We start from the raw sequence: 26,168 nt of genomic DNA, 5'->3' as shown, positions 1-26,168 counted from the left end.
TAAAATGAATGCCTTTTCACATTTATCATTATATTTCAACTGAGCAGAGGAAATTATTTTTGGATGTCGTCTTTTGTCAGAAATGATCATATAATTTATTATTGGCAGTGTAATTACCATAAACGCAAAGGTGCAACATGTGAAGGGACCATGAACAAAATGTAAACTTATTATTAGAAACTCCACAAGAATACTGACATAATGCCATGTCAAGACACTATAAGGTTTATTAATTAAACAATCATAAGAATTAGGTAGAATTAAGATATCGTCAATAATTTATGTCTAACTTAAAATATGATTAAAAAAGCAAATACACAAGCAAATACATTGCTTCCTCTCACATGGTGAACAGCAGATGACCACTGAAGGTGCTGTAGTGATTTTGATCATCATATATTCTTGTGTTTTCCCAGAGACGCAGAAACACAACATCTCCAACTTCTAGAAGCAGTGATGCGCCATTAGAGGAACTCCCATAGCCGGATGGTTGTTGTTCCCATGAGATGAGTACATGTTGTCCATTTTTGACCAAGATAGCACAAGAGCCATGTGAATCATGTCCATGTGCACCCGCGTAGAACTCAAAGTGATAAACTCCTCTCACTGGTGCGATGAAATGACCTGCAGAACAATTTTGACATTTTTAAACGGAGAGTGGACTGATGCAGCTCCTGCCAAACAACAAGCAGGGTGTTTGGTGTCACGGTAGCTGAAAATCACTTTTATTTCTGGAATTTGTAGAATACCTGTGTTTGGGTTGTAGGCATACCCGATGTTAGTGACGACGTGTCTGAAGACCAGAGTGGTGTGTGTGTTAAATGGCCCAAGAGTTTCAGAGCCTGAAGCCCGAAGAGAGGCTGAGAAAGCCACCCGTTTGACTGAGAGAGAGAGAGAGAGAGAGAGAGAGAGAGAGAGAGAGAGAGATGTAATCCTGTTAGTGTGGCTGTCATTGTGACAGCCAAACAAATCATTTAGTAATTGTCATTTGTGACATGCATATGATTTAGTCAATGTGTTAACATCATTTTGTATCCCAAGAGCATGCTACATCCTTATCCTAATCCTTATGATGTGCATCCTAATTTTGGAAAGAGTGTTCCAGATATTATACTGATGATTTTCAGTCTTACCCTTCCTGTCATTGTTCAGAATCCCCACCTGATTTGCCATGGTGGCAAGTTCTATTTCTTGAGCTGAAACCAAGAAAAAGAGAAACATGTAAAGAGAAAAGTGAAATACCTCCACTTCCTCAGCAAATAAACAGTTATTGAATATTTTAACATTGAAAAGCAGTTAATGGCAGCTGTCTGGATCAGGATTTAGGCGTCTCGGCTTGTCATCGTATCAGTTTTCCCTTTCCATCAGTCCCAAAGTCACAGTAATGTTTACAACAAAACCAGACGTAAGGCATTCAAATCAGCTGATTAACATTAAAGTAACATTTGAACAAACGCATCATAGATTTTGCACTGTATTCCACTAAAGTGTAGAAAAGTCAAGAACAAAGATCATGCACATGTAGGAACATCGGCTTTCATGTTATTTTTTGAACATATATTGATATTAATGACGGCTCAGTCGTCGTTCACTGTTGTTATGAGATGACGTCTGATCTTCACTCAATACCTTGAAGCTGTGTCTTCAGGCTGTCCACCTGAGTCTTCTGTCCCTCCAGTTCTCTCAGTTTAGCTGCTTGTGCTGCAACAAAAACACAACTTTAATGAATTAACCAACCAGTGGAGAAGAATTCATGGGAAAGCACATGGATCTTAGCCTGCCTATGCCTGATTTTAATGCAACTTTTATTATCCCTGGTTACTGTTTCAGTGCATGTTTGTAGCAAAAATATTTAATCTAACAAGCAGCATAATGACAAGACACATTACAAGCTTGATCTAAAAACTTATTATAACAAAACATTTGCTAATGCTATTGCCTTTTTTCATTACCTGACATTTTAATATACCTTTGTTCTCATTCTGCAAGTATGTCATCTCCACCTTCTGTTCAGCCAACAAGGCGCTCATTTCTCTCAGCACAGCATGGATGTCAGGTTGGCAGGTCTGTTGCTGATGAGAGGCATTTGCAGGTTCAGCTCCCTGGGTTTCAGTCTGTTTTCCATGAGGAACGATTTGGTTCCCAGAGTCTGAGTGAACCTGAGCTCCGAACAGAGAGAGGACCAGCAGCAGCAGCTGACAAACCACGGTGATGTCCATTCTCAGGCCGTCACTCTATGCAATTCAACTGTTGTGTTTGTGTCGTCTCTTCATTCTAGCCTTTTATATTGTCTTCTTTTGTTCAATCATTAACAGACATTTATTATTATTATAAACATGCAGGCTATACAGTAGATAAAATATATGACTTTAGCAACATCTAGAATCGAAACAGAAAAACAAAGCACATGATTGTATCATGTGTATGAAAACAGAAAAACAGCAATTAATAATTTCTAGCATCCATTACATGTTTGGATTCTTGACAGCCCTTGTATTATCAGTATAAATTTTTTTGGATTTCTTACCTGCACTTTAATTGTTAAAATCATCGCTTTTTTAAAACCTTGGCTGACATTACTGGTAAGTGACAGTCTATACTGGTTAGATAACATTGAATATATCAGGTTAATAAATAGTATACCAGTTTCAAAGGGGAAACATTTTAACAAATGTATAGAAAAACATAAAACAGGAAAACATTAATATGTCTTTAAAAATTCTGGTAATATATAGTATCTGATTGTATATTTGTGTGGCCACATTAACAAAAAAGACAAAAAAAACAGTGGATTTTTTGAGTCACATTTTGTCACTTTGATGATTTGGATACAGAAGTCTTAATTTAGACACTGTAAATCTGTTGATTTCAGTAGCATTTTATAGTACCTATATCTTTTCAACCCTATTGCTTTATTACTCTCACTGGCATGCGCAGATGATATGGTGACCTTCTCTCAGCTCATTAGCGGGCTGATTTATGTCAGGACTCCTCAGAAACTCAGAAGTATTTTTCTCTCATTGCTTCCTCAATTAGTTGCACATGGTAATAAAGTTTGGTTTTACAACAACATCAGAGATGACACCGAATGAACTGAAAACAAAACATCCGCAATGAGACAGGATTCATATGAGTTATATGTTCCTGAAAAGCACAAGTTTCTCCCAAAACTGAAAAACAAAATTCTCTTGATGGTTCAGTATTAATTTTTATTTCATTGTGGTGCTATCAGGTATGGACCAGGAGACTGAGAGCATCCAGATCCCTTTATGGTCCATCTCAAGTCTTTGTCCCACTCCTTATCAGAGGATCTGCGGCTCAGTTTGCCATCACCAACACTGTCTTTTGTCTTTGACCTTGGAAAGGAATGTTTAGTTTCATTGGAACGTCCATATTGGCTGACAGCAGCTGGTAAGTACAGTCAGGAGAAGGGAAATAGGCTGTCTAGTCAGCAGTTGACAGCTGGTATGCAAAATGAATGGACCAGTTATTGTATGCAATACCTAATGAAGAAGATTTGGATTTACTTTCTGGGTCTCATTGTGTGTATTCTTCTCAGAGAAATCCTTTCCTTAAAAAAAAAACAAAAAAAAAAACAAACAATTGCAATGTATGGTGCAGGTACAGTAAAAAGTTACATTATAAGACTTTTCTCCATAAAGGAAAGCTTCTTTGTCAAACCTTGATCAACCAGTCTTTATTAAATCCCAACTGGTAATACAACAGTCCCCTGTGTCACCAATGTACTTTTAATGCACTGTGGCTTTTGTGAACTTTGGCCTATACTACAAACCTTATTTTATTGAGGAAGCAGAGGGGAAAAAATTATGATTGTTTATTAACCTGAAATACACAGCCACCTTTACACTGACATCATAATTATTTGCACTAAATGAAACTTGTCTTTGATATCTGAAGGTCAAAAGACACATATGTGACTCTGAAGTGTGAGATGAAGATATAAATGTGTGCAGTATATTCTGTCACATTTTACATCTATTTCATGTGACTTTTAAAACGTGGGTGAAAATATTTGCAGCTTATGTTGAATAATTACTCCACCTCCCGCCCTGCATAGAGAGGGACAAATAATGTCAATCTGGTGGGCAAAGACTTAAAAAAAAACATAAAACTCAATGAAATGTCCATCAGTTTTATTTGTGAAACAGACAAGAGTAACAATATTTCTTAAAAAAAAAAAACACAAAAAAACACAAAAAAACAGCACTTAGTAGTAGAAAGGAGATGTCAAAATGATTACAGAGTTAACCCTGAAAATGAACCCTAGTTCACCTGTGAGATGAAGATATAAATGTGTGCAGTATATTCAACAAAAACACTGTAAAAAGTCGGGGTTGAACACATTAAACACATTTGAAGTCTTTTAATAAGGGTAAATGAAGTAAATAGCAACACTGTCATTGCCGCATGTCTCATTGTCCTTGTTATAGCTGTATGTTTGGGCTGATTGGTGTGAAAATTCAATCAGCTCTTCTTTGGCTGGGGATCAACCTTTCTACAAGGTTTCATGTAAATCTGCTCAGAACATTTAAGATGTCTTACGCACAGATGGACACAGAAAAATACCCTCTACTACCTCCTTGACAGAGGTAATAATTGAATGGGACAGTCATATGACAATATTAGAACTATTATAAGTCTACAGAAAGTGTTTTTGAGTGTCCTACATAGAACTGCACATGAGTACAGTCGGCCAAAGTGCAGCTCTGGATTGAAAGCCTAACAGGCATCCACCGCACCACTTCGCTTTCAGTCGCTGCACATGCAGTCACTTGGAGGAATGATGCTAAAACACCCAGAACCAAGTCCAGCATCTCCTGCAGCACTTCTGTTGTTGGTAGAGTAAACCTTTATCAGTGCTGCATTCACCACATCAGTCGGGCTATCATGGTACATTTCACTTCAACACAGCAAACAAAATGTTTCTTCAGTGCTTTTTTATTCAGGAATAAGCAGATAAGCAGTTACAGTAGTCTTAAGGTTACAGTACAAATGCTAGAGCAAAATGAACCCAATATTTCAAAACATTGTAAAATGCACACAGGTCTTTCCTATTTCCTTTTGATGTTCTTTGTTAAACTGGTATGACAATGTTTGAGTTTCAAGAAGTATACTATAAGAGCTTTGTGCTACAGTTGGTTGTTGGTGTCGTGCTTTGTCCTAAGCACCTAGACAAAAAAAGGGAAAAGAAATGAAGAAATGGGCCGTGTATTAAGTAACAAGATTGTTGCTCAGACCGACTAAAGTAAAGAATCATAGAGGGATGTATACACTGCTTCATCTCACATGGTGAACAGCAGATGACCACTGAAGGTGCTGTGGTGAGCTTGATCATCATATATTCTCGAGGTTTGATAGAGACGCAGAAACACAACATCTCCAACTTCTAAAAGCAGAGATGCGCCATTAGAGGACTTCCCATAGCCGGATGTTTGATGCTCATACGTGATAAATATGTGTTGTCCATTTTTGACCAAGATGGCACCTGAGCCATGTGAACGATGTCCAAATGCACCAACGTGGAACACAAAGTGGTAAACACCTCTCACTGATGCGATGAAAAGACCTGCAGAACAATTTTGACATTTTTAAATGGAGAGTGGACTGATGCAGCTCCTGCCAAACAACAAGCAGGGTGTTTGGCATCACAGTGGCTGAAAATCAAATTTATTTCTGAAATTTGTAGAATACCTGTGTTTGGGTTGTAGGCATTCCCGATGTTAGTGACGACGTGTCTGAAGACCAGAGGGGTGTGTGTGTTAAATGGTCCGATGTGTCCAGAGCCCGAAGCCCGAAGAGAGGCTGAGAAAGCCACCCGTTTCACTGAGAGAGAGAGAGAGAGAGAGAGAGAGAGAGAGAGAGCAGTGTCATTTACTGTATTTATTTATTCGTTCATTCATTCTTCCCGCAACCCCCCTGCAATTGCTCTGCACCCCCCCTAGGGGGCACATCCCCCACTTTGGGAACCACTGATTTAGTCAATGTGTTCACATCATTTTGCATACCAAGAGCATGCTACATCCTTAATAGCTTTGTTTTTTGTGTTTATTTTTGTTTTCATAGACATTGCACTGTATTCCACTGAAGTGTAGAGAAGTCACTGACAAATATCATGCACATTTAAGAGCATTGGCTTTCATGTTATTTTTTGAACATATTTTGATTGTAATGACGGCTCAGTCATCGTTCACTGTTATTAGGAGATGACGTCTGATCTTCACTAAGTACCTTGAAGCTGAGTCTTCAGGCTATCCAGTTCTCTCAGTTTAGCTGCTTGTGCTGCAACAAAAACACAACTTTAATGAATTAACCAAACAGTGGAGAATTCATGGAAAAACCCATGGATCTTAGCGTGCCTATGCCTGATTTTAATGCAACTTTTATTACCACAGGTTACTGTTTCAGTGCATGTTTATAACAAAAATATTTGATCTAACAAGCAACACAATGACAAGAAACATTGTAATCTTAATCTAAAACGTATTATAACAAAACATTTGCTAATGCTATCACAATTTTTTCATTACCTGACATTTTACTATACCTTTGTTCTCATCCTGCAAGTATCTCATCTCCACCTTCTGCTCAGCCAACAAGGCGCTCATTTCTCTCAGCACAGCATGGATGTCAGGTTGGCAGGTCTGTTGCTGATGATAGGCGTTTGCAGGTTCAGCTCCCTGGGTTTCATTCTGTTTTCCATGAGGAACGATTTGGTTCCCAGCGTCTGAGTGAACCTGAGCTCTGAACAGAGAGAGGACCAGCAGCAGCAGCTGACAAACCACGGTGATGTCCATTCTCACACTGGCAAATATGCACATGCCTTTAGGCTGCTAATCCAAAACCTATATACAGTCTAGCTTTGTTTGTCTTTTTTTTTTTTTTTTTCACAAGAGTTGTGTTAGTGATACTTTCAGTATTTCTCTGCCAAGTTCTCAAGGCCCACTTGTCCTTCAAGTTTTTCCTCAAGCTGTACTCTCCCCAACCTGTTTTGCTTAACCACTTAACCCCTAACCCTAAACCCATTGTATTTTTCTCCTTTTGCTTCCTTAATGAATTGCGATGGGTAATAATATCTGGTTTTGGATCAGCAACAGCACTGACATTTAAGATGCAAAATATCCACTGTGAGATGCCATTCATGTATGAAATTCTCTTGGATAGCTCAGTTTTTCTCGCTTCACTGAAAACGGATTGTAGATTGTGTGTGTGCTGATATTGTATCCCCATGTAAAGCTGATTTTTCACACCGATGAGGTTTACATCATTTCATATCATAAAATCTATAACACAACAATACGGTTCAAATGTGGGTCAGCAGTTCTTTTGAGGGCCTACATTAGAAAATGGAGGTGCATCTAAAGATACTGCATTACAGTGAAAGACATTAATCTGGAGTTGCTTGGCTTCCAATGCTATATTGATTAATCCCAACAGTCAACTTACAGAATGTGTCTTACAAGAATTTAAATTCCAAGGACATTACACAACCTGTTTACAGACAGACATTAAATCATAAACACCATGGATAAGGAGAACAAACCTGGAATGAATGGAGCCTCTGGTACACCAGTAGGTTTTCAGGTGCACTCTTCCCTTGGAGACTCTTCTGGTCTCTGTGTAAAGCGGCACACCTGGAGGCTCCTGAATGTTGCCACATGCTGTTTCTGGGTCCGTCAGATGTGCTGCATCCACACAGTGTCAGACAGAGGGACACTGAGCCAGTCATTCCCTTTGCTGCTCATGAGCTTGTAATGGAAATTTACTGCTCATGTTTGCTTAGTTAGTATGCCGTTGATGACCTTTGTTACACCTAGGCAACGTCTATGTTCCTGCATTAGGTTCCTGTTTTCTGTGTAATTTCTACGCTTCTATTTCTATACCTACACTTGTATTTCCTTTGTGATAAACCCAGACATGTGCAGCGCCTATGCCCAGACAATGGCCCCGATCTGCACGCGTGAACTTTTGATGAACTCTTTTTTGTTCTAGGAACTTTGAGGGACTTGAACCTGTACTCTGAAGAGCTTGAACTTTTGACTTGTCTCCTTTACCTAATTTGGGAAATGGCACCCGTCATCTGCATTTAGACAGGATGCAGATGTGTTGAACTATTGTATGATATTTTCTGTATAAATGTCTCTGCTTGTAACCACTCTGCGGGACTTCCCTGGAGACTGCCTTGCACTCTGCTTGGTTCTCCTCTTCAGCGCTGAATAATAAAAATACACAAAGACAACTTATTGATTCCAGATCCTTAATTTAACTATCTAAGAGAAAAATCCATGACAAGCTCCCCTAAGAGCTGATCAAGGAGGAGAATGCTCTGCTCTGCAACACCAGCTCAGTCTTGGTGATGTGGTGGTCCATCTGCCTCTCGGTCACCACAGGTCTGTTTTTCTGCATCAGCTGCACCCTCTCAGCCCCTCTCAGCAGAGCCGCATCATCTGCATCCCACTCAAAAATAAATGGTGACATGTGTGCCATAAAGGTGGGGTACAGTTGATGGGCGTCGGTGGTGCACTCTACTGCCAGATGCCACATGAAGTGCCACATGTCTAGGTGAACAATGGGATCCAGCCACCTGCTGAAGCACACCTTCAGTTTGGTCTCTCCCACTTACTTGCAGCAGCAACAGTCCACATCAGCTTATTGGTGATCTAAAAATATAAATGAATAAATGCTGTATTAGAACAAGTTCATCTGGATTTACTAATTATATATTATAAAATGACAAAAAAAAAAAAAAAAAAAAAAAACAGACAAAAACAAAACAAAAATCAACAATTCAACAGACACTCAAACATCAGAAAGGTGTTTGCACATTGGTGAACACAACCACTAGATGGCCACAGAGAGGCTTTGAGCAAATGCTTGCCCGGCAAACATGTAACAGAGAATATGGAAGAAACTGTGCAGTGTTTTGTGTATTGTATAGTGTCACCTGATGCAAGCACAATTTATCTCAAAATAAGAAGACAAACCATTTTAAACATCTGAGATGATGTCAAGGTTTCTAGGTTTTAAGGTAAATTATTCTAGTCTGAAGGAGCATTAAACATACATACGGTCTTTCCAATTTCTTTTCTGACTGAAGGAATGGATAAATATTGTGTAGAATGCCTCAAATGATATGCTGAGGAATAATGGTATATCGTGGTCTAATATTCACCATACCTGAAGACCTGCACTTTACTCTTGATATTGTTATGTTCTCTCATACCCATCAACACATGCAAGAGAAAACTAACACATTATGAAAACATGAAGGACAAATTGGACTGAACATCAACAACAAAAATACAGAAATTATGACCCTGAATATCAGAAACCAACCACCAGTCATGTTAGGCGAACGAGAGCTGCCCAGTACTACCACCTTGACACATTTGGGCGGTGCAGTGAATGTAAATGGTGGGGCAAAGGCTGCAATCCATCAAAGACTCTGAAAGGCAAGGACAGCCTTTAAGAACCTGCAAGCTGTCTGGAGATCAGGTCACGATCAGAACTGAACTCCAGCTATGCAAAAGCTGTGTCCTGCCAATACTCCTGGACGGGTCAGAGAGGATGACAGAGCTCATCTACAGAAAATGTCTTCCTTCCATACAGGGAGTTTGAGCAGGATCCTAAGGATCTAACGGCCACAGTAAATTTCAAACCAGGACTTCCTTAATAGATACCAACAGGGGGGGCACTGATTATGAAGAGAAGATTTTTAGGCCATGGCCTCCACAAGGACTCTTTTGGACACCTGAGGGGACACAGAAGGCGAATCATGTACGTGGACATGAAATAGTATCATTAAACCTGGGGCTGCTTGCAGGAAAAGCTTCATTGCTGCCCTTCACACCAGTGGGAGTTACAGTAAGTAAGTAAATAAGTCTGGCTGTTCTCATTCAACGTTCGTACAAATTCCTATGAAAAATAATGCACAAATTTTCGTGCATATACCTACGAATTTCCAGCAGCACGAGCGATCAGCGCGCCTGCGCGAGCCCCGAAACGAGAGCCTTAAGAAAAATGGCGGACATTCCTTTTATTCTCAGTGGAAAATGCAATATTTTAAGAGAGCTTATGCATTCAAATGCATTTTGATAACATTTCTAGCGGGAAATGTGCATTTTATTTCCAAAATCTTCGTTCAGTTAGTGTATATAATGTTTACTTTGTTAGTTATTACGAAGATTCTTTCAGGTTTCTCGTTGCTATGGCTGTTGCTATGGACGCTGCTACCACTGTCGCTGATGTAGCTTCCGCTCGGAAGTCCCTTCCTCACTGACTGTCACCATGGAAATCTGGGGAGGGAGGCGTGGGGTTAACCTGCTCTCACAGAAATCCGTGAAATGAGCATGACCTCCTAATAACGCATTGCGTGCTCCTCGCATGTAACCTGTTTTAATCGATTTCTATGGTTTTAATTCCGTGTGATCACCACACTAACGGTGTTCACTGGAAGTCGGCGAGATTCCGTGACGTCACGCTGTGGGTGGTGGTTCATACATCCCGGAAGTGCAAATTTAATCGATATTCCGGAAAAAGGTCTGATTATTAGCCATAACGTTGTAACCATCCAAGGCAGACTTACCACGAGCTATGAGGATGTGTAACGATGGCATGTGCTTCATCCGAGTCCACAAGTCCCGTATAATATCAACTTTATTTTAAGAAAACACGTTTTATTTGCGATGTCATATCACGGAGAAGCACTACATTACCCATAATCCTAGTGTTTATCAGCGACGTGTCTGATTTTACTTTCATCAATAAAGTCAATAAAGTGTAATAAAGTGCATGAAAGTTGATAATATGCTGATATGTTACGCCATTGAACACAACCCTTTCAGTCAGCGAAACAGAGCGGGTGGAAAAACCGCGGAAACACGTCAAAATAGCACTAACGATTTATATATATTTTTTTATTTTTCATAACACATCTTTATTCGTGATATAAACATAGGCTACATGTTAAGGTTATAGTTTTGGTGTTGAAAAACTACCGTATGTATGTTTTTTAAACCTAATTTCAAAACTTTTCCCCTAACCCGGAAGAGGCGTACCAGAACTACAATCTGCGCGGAGTTGCAACACACAGAGGTGTCCTGCGCCATAGATTTTGTAGTTCTAATATGTTATGTCTATTATGTGATGTTGTGATCACTAATTTTTCAATCTTCATTATAGTTTTTGGGTGTGGGAAGAACGCCTGTTTGGTCAGATTTTATTTATTTTTTTCTTAAGATAGTGAAATCATGTTTTTTCCATGTTTTGACACTAGTCAGTGGCGCCCCCTATGGGTTTGCCATCGGGCATGATAGTAGAGGTCAAGAGCTTTCCAAAAATGTTGACCCCATGTCTGTGCCATTTTTTGTTGCTGCACTGTAAGCCTTTAAAAGTGTCTCAGGTGCAAGGTTCAAAGGGCACTCCTGGGGAGCAGGAACTGCGCACTGGTCTCACACTGAGATATGTTACTCCATAGGTCAAGACCTTTCAAACGATGTCTTCATTGTTGTTCTGTGACAAAGTTTGATTTTCATCGTGCTCCAAGCCAATGCTGTCTCAGGTGTACATCTGCAGACCTCTTTTAGGGCCAAGCTTGATAAAATCAGTCAAACTTCTTTAAGGGGGGATTTAATGGCCAAATTTATTTATAATATTGATGTTAGTCTTAAACACAGTCATACTTTTCAATTTGGACCATTTCAAAGCTTATTTTCCCCTTAAAATACTCAGTGTTTCATATTTCATATTTTCCCATTGACTTAATATGGCCACCTGAGACACTTTTAAAGGCTTACAGTGCAGCAACAAAAAATGGCACAGACATGGGGTCAACATTTTTGGAAAGCTCTTGACCTCTACTATCATGCCCGATGGCAAACCAATAGGGGGCGCCACTGACTAGTGTCAAAACATGGAAAAAACATGATTTCACTATCTTAAGAAAAAAATAAATAAAATCTGACCAAACAGGCGTTCTTCCCACACCCAAAAACTATAATGAAGATTGAAAAATTAGTGATCACAACATCACATAATAGACATAACATATTAGAACTACAAAATCTATGGCGCAGGACACCTCTGTGTGTTGCAACTCCGCGCAGATTGTAGTTCTGGTACGCCTCTTCCGGGTTAGGGGAAAAGTTTTGAAATTAGGTTTAAAAAACATACATACGGTAGTTTTTCAACACCAAAACTATAACCTTAACATGTAGCCTATGTTTATATCACGAATAAAGATGTGTTATGAAAAATAAAAAAAATATATAAATCATTAGTGCTATTTTGACGTGTTTCCGCGGTTTTTCCACCCGCTCTGTTTCGCTGACTGAAAGGGTTGTGTTCAATGGCGTAACATATCAGCATATTATCAACTTTCATGCACTTTATTACACTTTATTGACTTTATTGATGAAAGTAAAATCAGACATGTCGCTGATAAACACTAGGATTATGGGTAATGTAGTGCTTCTCCGTGATATGACATCGCAAATAAAACGTGTTTTCTTAAAATAAAGTTGATATTATACGGGACTTGTGGACTCGGCTGAAGCACATGCCATCGTTACACATCCTCATAGCTCGTGGTAAGTCTGCCTTGGGTGGTTACAACGTTATGGCTAATAATCAGACCTTTTTCCGGAATATCGATTAAATTTGCACTTCCGGGATCTATGAACTACCACCCACAGCGTGACGTCACGGAATCTCGCTGACTTCCAGTGAACACCGTTTGTGTGGTGATCTCACGGAATTAAAACCATAGAAATCGATTAAAACAGGTTACATGCGAGGAGCACGCAATGCGTTATTAGGAGGTCATGCTCATTTCACGGATTTCTGTGAGAGCAGGTTAACCCCACGCCTCCCTCCCCAGATTTCCATGGTGACAGTGAAGACAACGCTTCCGAGCGGAAGCTACATCAGCGACAGTGGTAGCAGCGTCCATAGCAACAGCCATAGCAACGATAGAAACCTGAAAGAATCTTCGTAATAACTAACAAAGTAAACATTATATACACTAACTGAACGAAGATTTTGGAAATAAAATGCACATTTTCCGCTAGAAATGTTATCAAAACGCATTTGAATGCATAAGCTCTCTTAAAATATTGCATTTTCCACTGAGAATAAAAGGAATGTCCGCCATTTTTCTTAAGGCTCTCGCTTCGGGGCTCGCGCAGGCGCGCTGATCACTCGTGCTGCTGGAAATTCGTAGGAATATGCACAAAAATTTGTGCATTATTTTTCGTACGATATCATACGAACCGTTTCATGAGAATACGTTGAATAAGTAATGTCTCAGACACTGCAAATGATCAGTATTGGGGGAATTGGGTTACATAATGCATTATGCAGCCTAATAATATTTTTTATCTGAGTAACATAATACAGCAGTGTAACAAGTTACTGCTTAAAATGTAGTACTATTATTGCAGTTATTCTAATGTACAGGAGTTAACTGAAATGATATACAACCAATACTTCAGTGCTCGTGAATATTACTCATCCTCACGGAAAGCTACAAAGAAATACTTATCCACTGAGCACTCAGTGCAAGATGTTTTGGCTTGCATGATGGTCAAAACCTTTTTAATTAATGATTCTGTATTAACCGTGTTGGGCACGTTACTTTTAAAAAGTAATTAGTTATAGCTACCAGTTATTTCTCCCAAAGAGTAACTGAGTTAGTAACGGAATTACTCCACTATAAAAGTAACTAGTTACCAGGGAAAGTAACTGATGCGTTACTTTTTAAAAAAAAAAAAAAAAAAAAAAAAAAGTGTAAATATGTCTAAGAATTTGGATTTTTTTTCTGAGCAGGTTTCACAAGCCAGTTGCATTGAGTGGAACAGCATAGACAGATGGACGTGAACAAACACTTCGCTCCGGGACATAATGTACACTTAACATGTACGTTCTTGCCTTTTACCTCAAGGAGATTAAAGTAGTGTCTGTACTTCTACTTTGAAAACACCAACTTTCCCTCTGAGAGCTCCGGACTCGCCATTGCTGCAACCAACCTCTGATAGTTTGAGTGTGTGTGTGTGTGTGTGGCTGCTGTCCGCGTGTGTGGCTTGTGTGTAAACTGAACACTACCTCTGATTGGCTTACCATGAAATCTTTCCCTACTTTAGCCAATCATCACCACTTATGCGGTTGTCTCGCCCCTCCCCTCCTCCCTCGCCAAAGGAAAAAACAACACCTTTGCAGCGCCTGTGGCAGGGTGTTTGAGATAGTGATGGGAATTCCGGCTCTTTTTAGAGAACCGGCTCTTTTGGCTCGGCTCACTAAAAAGAGCCGGCTCTTTCGGCTCCCAAACGGCTCTTCAGATTTTTTTGTTGCTTAAATTAATTTATTACCAACAATAATGTAAAATTATGTGCAAAATGAATTACTAATGTAAAAAAAAACATGCGTTATGTTTTTTTTTATTTATATGTTTATTATATAAATATGCCTTTATTTATTCACTCTATATAGTGCTACAAAAACTTAATTATAAAATACAAAACAAACTTTTAACTATTTACAGTTGAATTGAGTTGCTGTACACACTGCAGCAGCAGCAGCAGTTGCAGTAGACACACTTCACCTTCAAAAATATCAGGTTCAACTGCTTGTGTTTTTTCTTCCCATTGCACTGATGGCTGGACAGTTCTCATGTGCCTGTGCAGGTTGTTTGTGGAGCTGGCTCGATAAGATTTTTTTTTTTTTTGAAGACCCTACACTCTGCCTTTCTATTGTCATTAAATTTGAAATGGGTCCAGATTGTACTCCTTTCCCTGCTGTCACTAATTTTCTTAACTACACCTTTCCAGCGCGTTCGTGTTGTCTCTTCTTGTGGCCCCTCGCTCTCTTTCTCTCTCGTCTCCCCCACTCCTGTTCTCCTGTTCGTGTGTGTAACTGCCGCTCTGGGGTGAAGCGCTCAGCACAGACATATGGGCTACGATTGGACACAGAGACGGTACCCCACATCTTGACCAATCACATGCGGCTTTCGCAGAAAATCGGCTCCCGAAAAAAAAAAAAAAAAAAAACGGCTCCCAATCAGGAACCGGCTCCCGTCGTTCACTTCCAAGAACCGGCTCTTAGAGCCGGTTCGTTCGCGACCGACCCATCACTAGTTTGAGAGCCAAGTCGGATGAGTAGCTTCAGTAACAAGCCAGTAACGTGCGTCGGTAAAGGTAACGGCGTTGCAACGATGGAAATAGTAATTAGTTAGATTACCCGTTACTGAAAAAAATAATGACGTTAGGCAACGCAAGGCAAGGCAAGTTTATTTGTATAGCACATTTCAGCAACAAGGCAATTCAAAGTGCTTTACATAGAGCATAAGGTATTAAGCTCACAGCCGTCTGTCTCCCTCACACATCCAGACCCCCACACACCCCCACCGCATCCACCCCTCCCCCCTCTCCCCCCTGTGATGAGCACTCCTGTACAACACCTCTCCTCCCCCTCCCCCTCTACCTCCTCCTCCACTGAAGACACCAGCAACCTCACCCGCACGACTGTGACTACGGGCCAGGTTAGGAGACAGCTGGAGAGACTCCACCAGAGGAAAGCCGCAGGACCTGATGGTATCAGCCCAAGGATCCTGAGGACCTGTGCCAACCAGCTGTCTTCTGTCATCCAACACCTCTACAACCTGAGCCTGAGTCAGGAGAGAGTCCCGGTGCTGTGGAAGACGTCCTGCCTGGTTCCTGTCCCAAAAAAGTCGACTCCATCGGACCTCAATGACTACCGACCAGTTGCCCTCACATCTCATCTAATGAAGGTGCTGGAGAGGCTGGTCTTGGCCCACCTGAGGCCGCAGGTGAAGGAGCTGCTAGACCCTCTACAGTTTGCCTACCAGTCCCATTTGGGAGTTGATGACGCCGTCATCTACCTGCTGCAACGAGCTCACATGCATCTGGATGGTGGTGGCAGCACTGTGAGAATCACATTCTTTGATTTCTCCAGTGCTTTTAACACCATCCAGCCTCTGCTGCTGGGTGAGAAGCTGCGGGTGATGGGTGTCGACACCTCCATTGTCTCCTGGATTACTGACTACCTGACAGGCAGGCCACAGTTTGTTCGTCTGGGCAGTGTTCTGTCTGACGCGGTGGTCAGTGATACAGGAGCTCCACAGGGGACTGTGCTGTCCCCTTTCCTTTTCACCTTATACACCACAGACTTTCAGTACAACTCCGAGTCATGCCACCTGCAGAAATTTTCTGATGACTCGGCTGTTGTTGGGTGTATAAGTGAGGGAAGGGAAGGGGAGTACAGAGCAGTGGTAGATAACTTTGTGGAGTGGGCTGGACGCAATCACCTGAGGCTGAATGTCAACAAGACCAGAGAGATGGTGATTGACTTCAGGAAGAAGAGGACGGTTTCACAGTCACTGTGTATTCTGGCAGAGGATGTGGAGGAGGTGGAGGACTACAAGTACCTGGGCGTCAACATCAACAACAGACTAGACTGGAAATCCAACACCGAAGCTGTGTACAAGAAGGGGATGAGCAGACTCTACTTCCTGAGGAAGCTGAGATCCTTCAACGTGTGCAGCAAGATGTTGGAGATCTTCTATCAGTCTGTTGTGGCCAGCGTAATCTTCTTCGCCGTGGTTTGTTGGGGGAGCAGCATCGGAGCCAGCGACACCAACAGACTCAATAAACTGATCAGGAGGGCTGGCTCCGTGATCGGCTGCAAACTGGACACTTTGGAGGCTGTGGTGGAGAGGAGGACACTGAACAAACTGTTAACCATCATGGATAACCCTGACCACCCTCTCCACCACACACTGGACAGACAGCGGAGCTCCTTCTCCAACAGATTGTTACAGCTCCGCTGTCAAAGGGACAGATACAGGAAATCATTCCTGCCACAAGCCATCACACTGTACAACAAATCACATCTGTCAGACAGAGACTTGCAACTGTCTGCTGTATAGTTCTGTTCTTAACACTGCATTACCAGCACCTTAACTGTTTTTGTACTTATTGTACATCACCCAGCACCTTTAACTGTGTATTTATTATCCATCACTCAGCACCTTAACTGTTTTTGTACTTATTGTACATCACCCAGCACCTTAACTGTGTATTTACTATCCATCACCCAGCACCTTAACTGTTTCTGTACTTATTGTACATCACCCAGCACCTTAACTGTGTATTTATTATCCATCACTCAGCACCTTAACTGTTTATTTATTATTTATTATCTGTATATTACAGCCTAAGTTAATATACACTCACACTGTTTTTCAGACTGGAGGGGAAGTGGATTCCTTAAGAGGCTGAATCAAGGCGGTTAGTTCCTTGTCCCAGTCCCGGGCGTTCAGGTTCTGCCACTTGGTTCTTAGTCTCCTGGTTTTCATACTAACTCTCCTTATCTATACAATCTATACAATCATGCATATACTTCAGCGCCATCTGTATATTGTCATGCTCATTCCATATGTATATTTTACATCTCGTATCTCCTTTCCTTAGGTTAGCCCTTATTGTATTTTTTGAGTCTTTAGTCTTTATAGTCTCTATTGTATATTTTTAGCCTTTATTCTTTTTTTAGTTAACTTTATTGTATGTTTCTACTGTTGCTGCTGGAACACCAGAATTTCCCTGGTTGGGATCAATAAAGTATATCTATCTATCTATCTATCTATCTAAAACAATATAAAAGCGACACAGGAAAACATACATAAAAACAATTAATAAAAAGAAGCTAAAAGGAGAATAAGATGATAAAGCAGGACATTGAAAGTTACAGCAGTGTTGTAACACCGTTATTCCCATCACTGTGTATTAATAAGTAGTAGTCCAGTAATTTTAGGCCAAAATTGGGGTCAACCTAGGACAAATTGCAAGAGAAGCAAACTCAACTGATTTTGTATCCTCAGTTTGTCCTGAGTGAGGGGAAAAAAGTCCCAGGAAATCCCATTGGTGGAACGTTTTGAAAATCACCTATTTATGACCACGAATTACCAAAAAACACTGTTTTTAACACACAGGGGAAAGGGGTTCAAAATTTTACTTTCAGATATCACTATAAAAATTCACAAGTTGATTACATACACAAAGACAAGAAAAAAAGTCAATTACAAGTTCTTTGAATTATTCTGTTTACACATGCATATCACACATTATCTGATTTGATATGCGCTAATAAAGAATATCAGGAATAAATGCCAGAACAGATATTTAAACAGTGAATTAAAAGGTTACTATATATACAGTAACCTTTTAATTCATTGTTATGTAGTAACCTTTTAATTCAAGGTTACTATATATATAGTAACCTTTTAATTCACTGTTTAAATATCTCTTCTGGCATTTATTCCTTATATTCCAATTAGCGCATATCAAATCAGATAATGTGTGATATGCATGTGTAAACAGAATAATTCAAAGAACTTGTAATTGACTTTTTTTCTTGTCTTTGTGTGTGTAATCAACTTGTGAATTTTTATAGTGATATCTGAAAGTAAAATTTTGAACCCCTTTCCCCTGTGTGTTAAAAACAGTGTTTTTTGGTAATATGTGGTCATAAATAGGTGATTTTCAAACTTTCCACCAATGGGATTCCTTGGGACTTTTTTCCCCTCACTCAGGACAAACTGAGGACACAAAATAAGTTGAGTTTGCTTCTCTTGCAATTTGTCCTAGGTTTTTTCATAAAATGACTGGACTATAGCTCTAACTTAACCTACACATCCATGTTTTGTTTGGTGTTTCATGAGTTTGTGCATACTTGGCCACCTGAGACCTGATTATGTGTTCTCAGACAGTTAAGAGGTTTTTGTTGCTTAAGAGAGACTTGATAAACAACATTACCTCCAACCAAAAAATTGAATGGCGGTTATGTTTCCATTAATCTGTCTGTCTGATTGTGTGCTTGTCAGCAGGATATCTCTAAAAAATATGAACGGATTTACATTCAACTTTGTGGAAAAAGTTTGTGAGATATGGAAGAACTGATTCCCTTCTCTTATCAGTCGGACAAAGGAGGGTGTGGTAGCTGGTGTGCTTAACTTTTGATGAATATCCAACATGATGAACGGCCATATCTTCAAAACTAGTGTTCGCCAGGTCTGCACTCTGGCTTTATAGTTTAGAGTCTGTATCTGAGATTATCAATAACCAATGACATGTTGGACTTGTCAGCGTAACTTTCCAGTAGTGAAAGTAATATTAAGTAGTATTATCCACTATATACAGAAAGTAAAGAAAATATTGTATTACTAAACATTTATAGGCTACTGTATGAGTTTCCATACTACATATACAGTAGTATGGAAGTTACCATATACAGCAAGTGAGTATTATAAGTTGACAAAATAAGTTAAAGACAGTAATAATGAAACATAATCACACTTCTTTTAATGATGAGTGATACGTAATATGTTACATTTTGAAACTAGTTTCCTCAACACTGCACATCACAATTTAAAAAATAAAAAAAATAAAACTTGCATTACACCCAGGGAGACTTGGATCATTTGCAAGGGACATCATGATCACTGTTGACTTGTTTTAACTGCAGAGCGATCAGACATGGGTCAGAAAAAAAAAAAAAAAAAAAAAAAAAATTCTTCTCTGAGATCCAAAACCTCTAAACTTAATCTGAAGTCAAATATAAAATGAATGCCCTTTTATATTTATCATTATATTTCAACTGAACAGAGGAAATTATTATTTTTTTTTGTCCAAAATGATCATATGATTTATTTTGCCAGTGTAATTACCATAAACGCAAAGCTGTAAAATGTGAAGGCACCATGAACAAAATATAAACTTATTATTATAAACTCCACAAGAATACTGACATAATTCCATGTCAAGACACTCTAAGGTCTAAGGTCACTCTAAAGAATTAAGTAGAATTAAGATAACACCAATGATTTGAATTAGGCAGAATTAAGATATCATAAATAATTCATGTCTAACTTAAACTATGTTTTAAAAACACAAGTAAACAAACAAGTACACTGCTTCCTCTCACATGGTGAACAGCAGATGACCACTGAAGGTGCTGTGGTGATGTTCATTATCAAATATTCTTGTGTTTTGACAGAGACGCAGAAACACAACATCTCCAACTTCTAGAAGCAGTGATACGCCATTAGAGGACTTCCCAAAGTGGGATGGTTGATGTTCCCATGCACTACATATATGTTGTCCATTTTTGACCAAGGCAGCACAAGAGGCATGTGAAGGATCTCCATGTGCACCCACATAGAACTCGAAGTGGTAAACACCTCTCACTGGTGCGGTGAAAATACCTGCAGAACAATTTGGACATTTTTAAACGGAGAGTGGACTGATGCAGCTCCTGCCAAACAACAAGCAGGGTGTTTGGCATCACAGTGGCTGAAAATCACATTTATTTCTGAAATTTGTAGAATACCTGTGTTTGGGTTGTAGGCATTCCCAGTGTTAGTGATGATGTGTCTGAAGACCAGAGTGGTGTCTGTGTTAAATGGTCCGACATGTCCAGAGCCTGAAGCCCGAAGAGAGGCTGAGAAAGCCACCCGTTTGACTGAGAGAGAGAGAGAGAGAGAGAGAGAGAGAGAGAGAGAGAGAGAGAGAGAGAGAGAGAGAGATGTAATCCTGTTAGTGTGGCTGTCACAATGACAAAAAACAGCTAAACTGAAATCATTTCATAATTGTCATCTGTGAAATGCATATGATTTAGTCAATGTGTTAACATCATTTTACATACCAAGAGCATGCTACATCCTTGATAACTTTGTTTTTTGTGTTTATTTTGGTGTTTCCATCTGTGATTTCAAGTTCCACTGCTTGAGCTGAAACCAAGTAAAGGAGAAAAATGATAACAGAAAAATGACATACCTCCAATTCCTCTGCAAATAAACAGTTATTGAAACATTTGACAATGAAAAGCAGTTAATGGCAGCTGTCTGAACCAGGATCTAGGCGTCTCGACTTGTCATAATATCAGTTTTCCCTTTCCATCAGTCCCAAAGTGACAGTGAAAGTTACAACAAAACCAGACGTAAGGCACTCAAATCAGCTGATTAACAATAAAGTAACATTTGAACAAACTCATCATAGACATTGCACTATATTCCACTGAAGTGTGGAAAAGTCATGGACAAAGCTCATGCACATTTAAGAGCATCGGCTTTCATGTTATTTTTTGAACATATTTTGATTGTAATGACAGCTTAGTCATTGTTCGCTGTTGTTATGAGATGACGTCTGATCTTCACTCAGTACCTTGAAGCTGTGACTTCAGGCCGTCCATCTGAGTCTTCTGTCCCTCCAGTTCTCTCAGTTTAGCTGCTTGTGCTGCAACAAAAATACAAAACTTTAATGAATTAACCAAACAGCAGGGAAGAATTCATGGGAAAACCCATGGATCTCAGCCTGTCTATGCCTGATTTTAATGCAACTTTTATTACCCCTGCTTATTGTTTCAGTATATTTTTTTAACAAAAATATTTGATCTCACATTGCAATCAGACACATTGCAATCTTTATCTAACAACATATTATAACAAAACATTTGCTAATGCTATCACCTTGTTTTCATTACCTGACATTTTACTATACCTTTGTTCTCATCCTGCAAGTATCTTATCTCCACCTTCTGTTCAGCCAACAAGGCGCTCATTTCTCTCAGCACAGCATGGATGTCAGGTGGACAGGTCTGTTGCTGATGAGAGGCGTTTGCAGGTTCAGCTCCCTGGGTTTCAGTCTGTTTTCCTTGAGGAACGATTTGGTTCCCAACTTCTGAGTGAACCTGAGCTCCGAACAGAGAGAGGACCAGCAGCAGCAGCTGACAAACCACGGTGATGTCCATTCTCAGGCCGTCACTCTACGCAATTCAGCTGTTGTGTTTGTGTCGTCTCTTCATTCTAGCCTTTTATATTGTCTTTGTTCAATCATTAACATTTATTATTATTATTATTCTCAACATGCAGGCGATACAGTAGATAAAAGTTATAATTTTAGCAACAACATCTAGAATGAAAACAAACAACAAACTACATGTGCACGTGCACGTGATTGTATCACATGTCCAAAAACAGAAAAAAATAAAGATTGATAATTATTAGCTTTTGATTGCAGCCTGTAAAACATCCATTACACGTGTGGATTCTTGTCAGTCCTTGCATTATCAGTTTACAAAGTTTTGGATTACTTATCAGCATTTTAAATGCAGAGTACTAATTGTTCAAATCATCGCTTTTTTAAATCTTGGTCAGTATTATTGGTAAGTTCTGTAAATGACAGTCTTTACTAGTTAGATTCCATTGCATGTATCAGGTAAATACACAGTATACCAGTTTCAAAGTGGAAACCTTTTTAACAAATCGATAGAAAAAACATATGGGACGTAAAAACAATAATATGTTTTGCTTGCAGGAAGTGGCAAAAGACAGACAGGAGTGGAGAAGCTTCATTGCTGCCATTCACACCAGTGGGAGTTACAATAAGTAAGTAAATAAGTAATGTCTCAGACACTGCAAATGATCAGTATTGGGGGAATTGGGTTACATAATGCATTATGCAGCCTGATAATATTATTTATCTGAGTAACATAATACAGCAGTGTAACAAGTTACTGCTTAAAACGTAGTACTATTATTACAGTTATTCTAATGTACAGGAGTTAACAGAAATTATATACAACCAATAATTCAGTTCTCATGAATATTACTCATCCTCACGGAAAGCTACAAAGAAATACTTATCCACTGAGCACTCAGTGCAAGATGTTTTGTCTTGCATGATGGTCAAAATCTTTTTAATTAATGATATTGTATTAATAAGTAGCCTACACATCCATGTTTTGTTTGTTTTTTCATGAGTTTGCGCATACTTGGCCACCTGAGTCCTGATTATGTGTTCTCAGACAGTTAAGAGGTTTTTGTCGCTTAAGAGAGACTTGATAAACAACATTACCTCCAACCAAAAAATTGGACAGGGATTATGTTTCCACCCCTTACCATCAATCTGTCTGTCTGACTGTGTGCTTGTTAGCAGGATACTTCTAAAAATTATGAACGGATTTACATTCAACTTTGTGGAAAAAGTTTGTGAGATATGGAAGAACTGATTCCTTTCTCATATCAGTCAGACAAAGGAGCGTGTGGTAGCTGATGTGCTTAACTTTTGATGAATATCCAACATGATGAACGGCCATATCTTCAAAACTATTGTTCCCCAGGTCTGCACTCTGTCTTTATAGTTTAGTGTCTGTATCTGAGATTTTCAAGAACCAATCACATGTGGGACTTGTCAGCGTAACTTTCCAATAGTGAAAGTAATATTAAGTAGTAATAGCCACTATATACAGAAAGTAAAGAAAATATATTATTAAACATTATTAAACATTTATAGGCTACTGCATGAGTTTCCATACTACATATACAGTAGTTTGGAAGTTCCCATATACAGCAAGTGAGTATTTTAAGTTAAGAAAATAAGTTAAAGACAGTAATAATGAAACATAATCACACTTCTTTTAATGATGAGTGATACGTAATATGTTACATTTTGAAACTAGTTTCCTCAACACTGCACATCACATATTAAAAAATGAATGAATAAAAATTGCATTACACCGAGGGAGACTTGGATCATTTGCAAGGGACATCATGATCACTGTTGACTTGTTTTAACTGCAGAGCAATCAGACATGGGTCAGAGAAAAAACAAAACAAAAAAAAAAAAATCTCTTCTTCAAGATCTAAAACCTCTAAACTTAATCTGAAAGTCAAATATAAATTGGATGCCTTTTTACTTTCATCATTATATTTCAACTGAGCAGAGGAAACGATTTTATTGTTATTATTTATTTATTTATGTATTTATTTATTTTTTTTTTGGCAAAAAAGATCAAGTAATTTATTATTGCCAGTGTAATTACCATGAACGCAAAGCTGCAAAATGTGAAGGCACCATGAACAAAATATAAACTTATTATTAGAAACTCCACAAGAATACTGACATAATGCCATGTCAAGACACTCTAAGGTCTATGAATTAAAGAATCATAAGAATTAAGTAGAATTAAGATATCATCAATAATTTATGTCTAACTTAAACTATGATTAAAAAACAAATAAACAAACGAATACACCACTTTCTCTCACATGGTGAACAGCAGATGACCACTGAAGGTGCTGTAGTGATTATGATTATCAAATATTCTTGTGTTTTTCCAGAGACGCAGAAACACAACATCTCCAACTTCTAGAAGCAGTGAAGCGCCATTAGAGGAAGTCCCATAGCCGGATGGTTGACGTTCCCATGAGATGAGTACATGTTGTCCATTTTTGACCAAGATAGCACAAGAGCCATATGAACGATGTCCATGTGCACCCGCGTAGAACTCGAAGTGGTAAACACCTCTCACTGGTGCGATGAAAAAACCTGCAGAACAATTTTGACATTTTTAAACGGAGAGTGGACTGATGCAGCTCCTGCCAAACAACAAGCAGGGTGTTTGGCATCACAGAGGCTGAAAATCAAAATTATTTCTGAAATTTGTAGAATACCTGTGTTTGGGTTGTAGGCATTCCCAATGTTAGTGACGACGTATCTGAAGACCAGAGTGGTGTGTGTGTTAAATGGTCCAAGAGTTCCAGAGCCTGAAGCCCGAAGAGAGGCTGAGAAAGCCACCCGTTTGACTGAGAGAGAGAGAGAGAGGGAGAGATAGATAGATAGAGAGAAAGAGACATGTAATCCTGTTAGTGTGGCTGTCACAATGACAAAAAACAGCTAAACTGAAATCATTTCCTAATTGTCATATGTGAAATGCATTTGATTGAGTCAATGTGTTAACATCATTTTGTATACCAAGAGCATGCTACATCCTTGATAACTTTGTTTTTTGTTTTTGGTTTTGTTTTTCCGTTTGCAATTCATGGGAAGGTAATATTTTTGAAATGATGTGCATCTTAATCTTGGAGAGAATGTTCCAGATATCATGCTGACAGTGTGATTTTCAGTCCTACCCTGCCTGTCTCTGTTTAGAGCCTCCACCTGGTTTTCTGTGATGTTTGACCTGGCCGTCATGGCGGCAAGTTCCACTGCTTGAGCTGAAACCAAGTAAAGGAGAAAAATGATAACAGAAAAATGACATACCTCCAATTCCTCTGCAAATAAACAGTTATTGAAACATTTGACAATGAAAAGCAGTTAATGGCAGCTGTCTGAACCAGGATCTAGGCGTCTCGGCTTGTCATAATATCAGTTTTCCCTTTCCATCAGTCCCAAAGTCACAGTGATAGTTACAACAAAACCAGACGTAAGGCACTCAAATCAGCTGATTAACAATAAAGTAACATTTGAACACACACATCATAGACATTGCATTTTGAACATATTTTGATTATAATGTCGGCTCAGTCATTGTTCACTGTTGTTATGAGATGACGTCTGATCTTCACTCAGTACCTTCAAGCTGTGTCTTCAGGCCGTCTACCTGAGTCTTCTGTCCCTCCAGTTCTCTCAGTTTAGCTGCTTGTGCTGCAATGAAAATTAAAACTTTGATAAATGAAGCAAAAAATAAAGAAGAATTTAGGGGAAAACCAGTAGATCTTGGCCAAAGCATCAGTCATTGTTCACTGTTGTTATGAGATGACGTCTGATCTTCACTCAGTACCTTCAAGCTGAGTCTTCAGGCCGTCCACCTGAGTCTTCTGTCCCTCCAGTTTAGCTGCTTGTGCTGCAACAAAAACACAACTTTAATGAATTAACCAACCAGTGGAGAAGAATTCATGGGAAAACACATGGATCTTAGCCTGCCTATGTCTGATTTTAATGCAGCTTTTATTACCCCTGGTTACTGTTTCAGTGCATGTTTTTAACAAAAATATTTGATCTAACAAGCAACACAATGACAAGACACATTACAATCATCAACTAAAAACCTGTTACAACAAAATATTTGCTAATGTTATCACCTTTTTTTCATTATCATTTTACTATACCTTTGTTCTCATCCTGCAAGTATCTCATCTCCACCTTCTGTTCAGCCAACAAGGCGCTCATTTCTCTCAGCACAGCATGGATGTCAGGTGGACAGGTCTGTTGCTGATGAGAGGCGTTTGCACGTTCAGCTCCCTGGGTTTCATTGTGTTCTCCATGAGGAACGATTTGGTTCCCAGCATCTGAGTGAACCTG

At 39.3% G+C, this 26,168-nt stretch overlaps 1 protein-coding gene across 1 annotated transcript; it reads right to left on the bottom strand.

Annotated features, from left to right (window-relative positions):
• Positions 1–340: 340 nt before the first annotated feature.
• LOC115361840 (complement C1q-like protein 4) lies at positions 341–25,457 on the bottom strand. The gene is made up of 4 exons (XM_030055504.1): positions 25,440–25,457; positions 24,998–25,081; positions 24,539–24,670; positions 341–624 (listed from the first exon to the last, which is right to left on the bottom strand). The coding sequence occupies exons 2-4, from the start codon at positions 25,056–25,058 to the stop codon at positions 341–343; spliced, it is 477 nt and encodes a 158-aa protein (XP_029911364.1). The 5' UTR covers positions 25,059–25,081; positions 25,440–25,457.
• Between the last annotated feature and the right edge of the window lie 711 nt (positions 25,458–26,168).

This window comes from Myripristis murdjan, chromosome 7, assembly GCF_902150065.1.
Source record: "Myripristis murdjan chromosome 7, fMyrMur1.1, whole genome shotgun sequence".
Lineage (NCBI taxonomy): Eukaryota > Metazoa > Chordata > Actinopteri > Holocentriformes > Holocentridae > Myripristis > Myripristis murdjan.
Note: the sequence above shows the minus strand (reverse complement) of the source record. Positions and strands in the feature narration are given on the sequence as shown.

Coding starts and splice junctions, on each gene's coding strand:
- LOC115361840 (XM_030055504.1), bottom strand. CDS start 25,058: ATGACGGCCAGGTCAAACATCACAGAAAACCAGGTGGAGGCTCTAAAC. Junction 24,671..24,997: donor TCTAAACAGAGACAGGCAGG/GTAGGACTGAAA, acceptor TCTCTCTCTCAG/TCAAACGGGTGGCTTTCTCA. Junction 625..24,538: donor TGCCTACAACCCAAACACAG/GTATTCTACAAA, acceptor ATTGTTCTGCAG/GTCATTTCATCGCACCAGTG.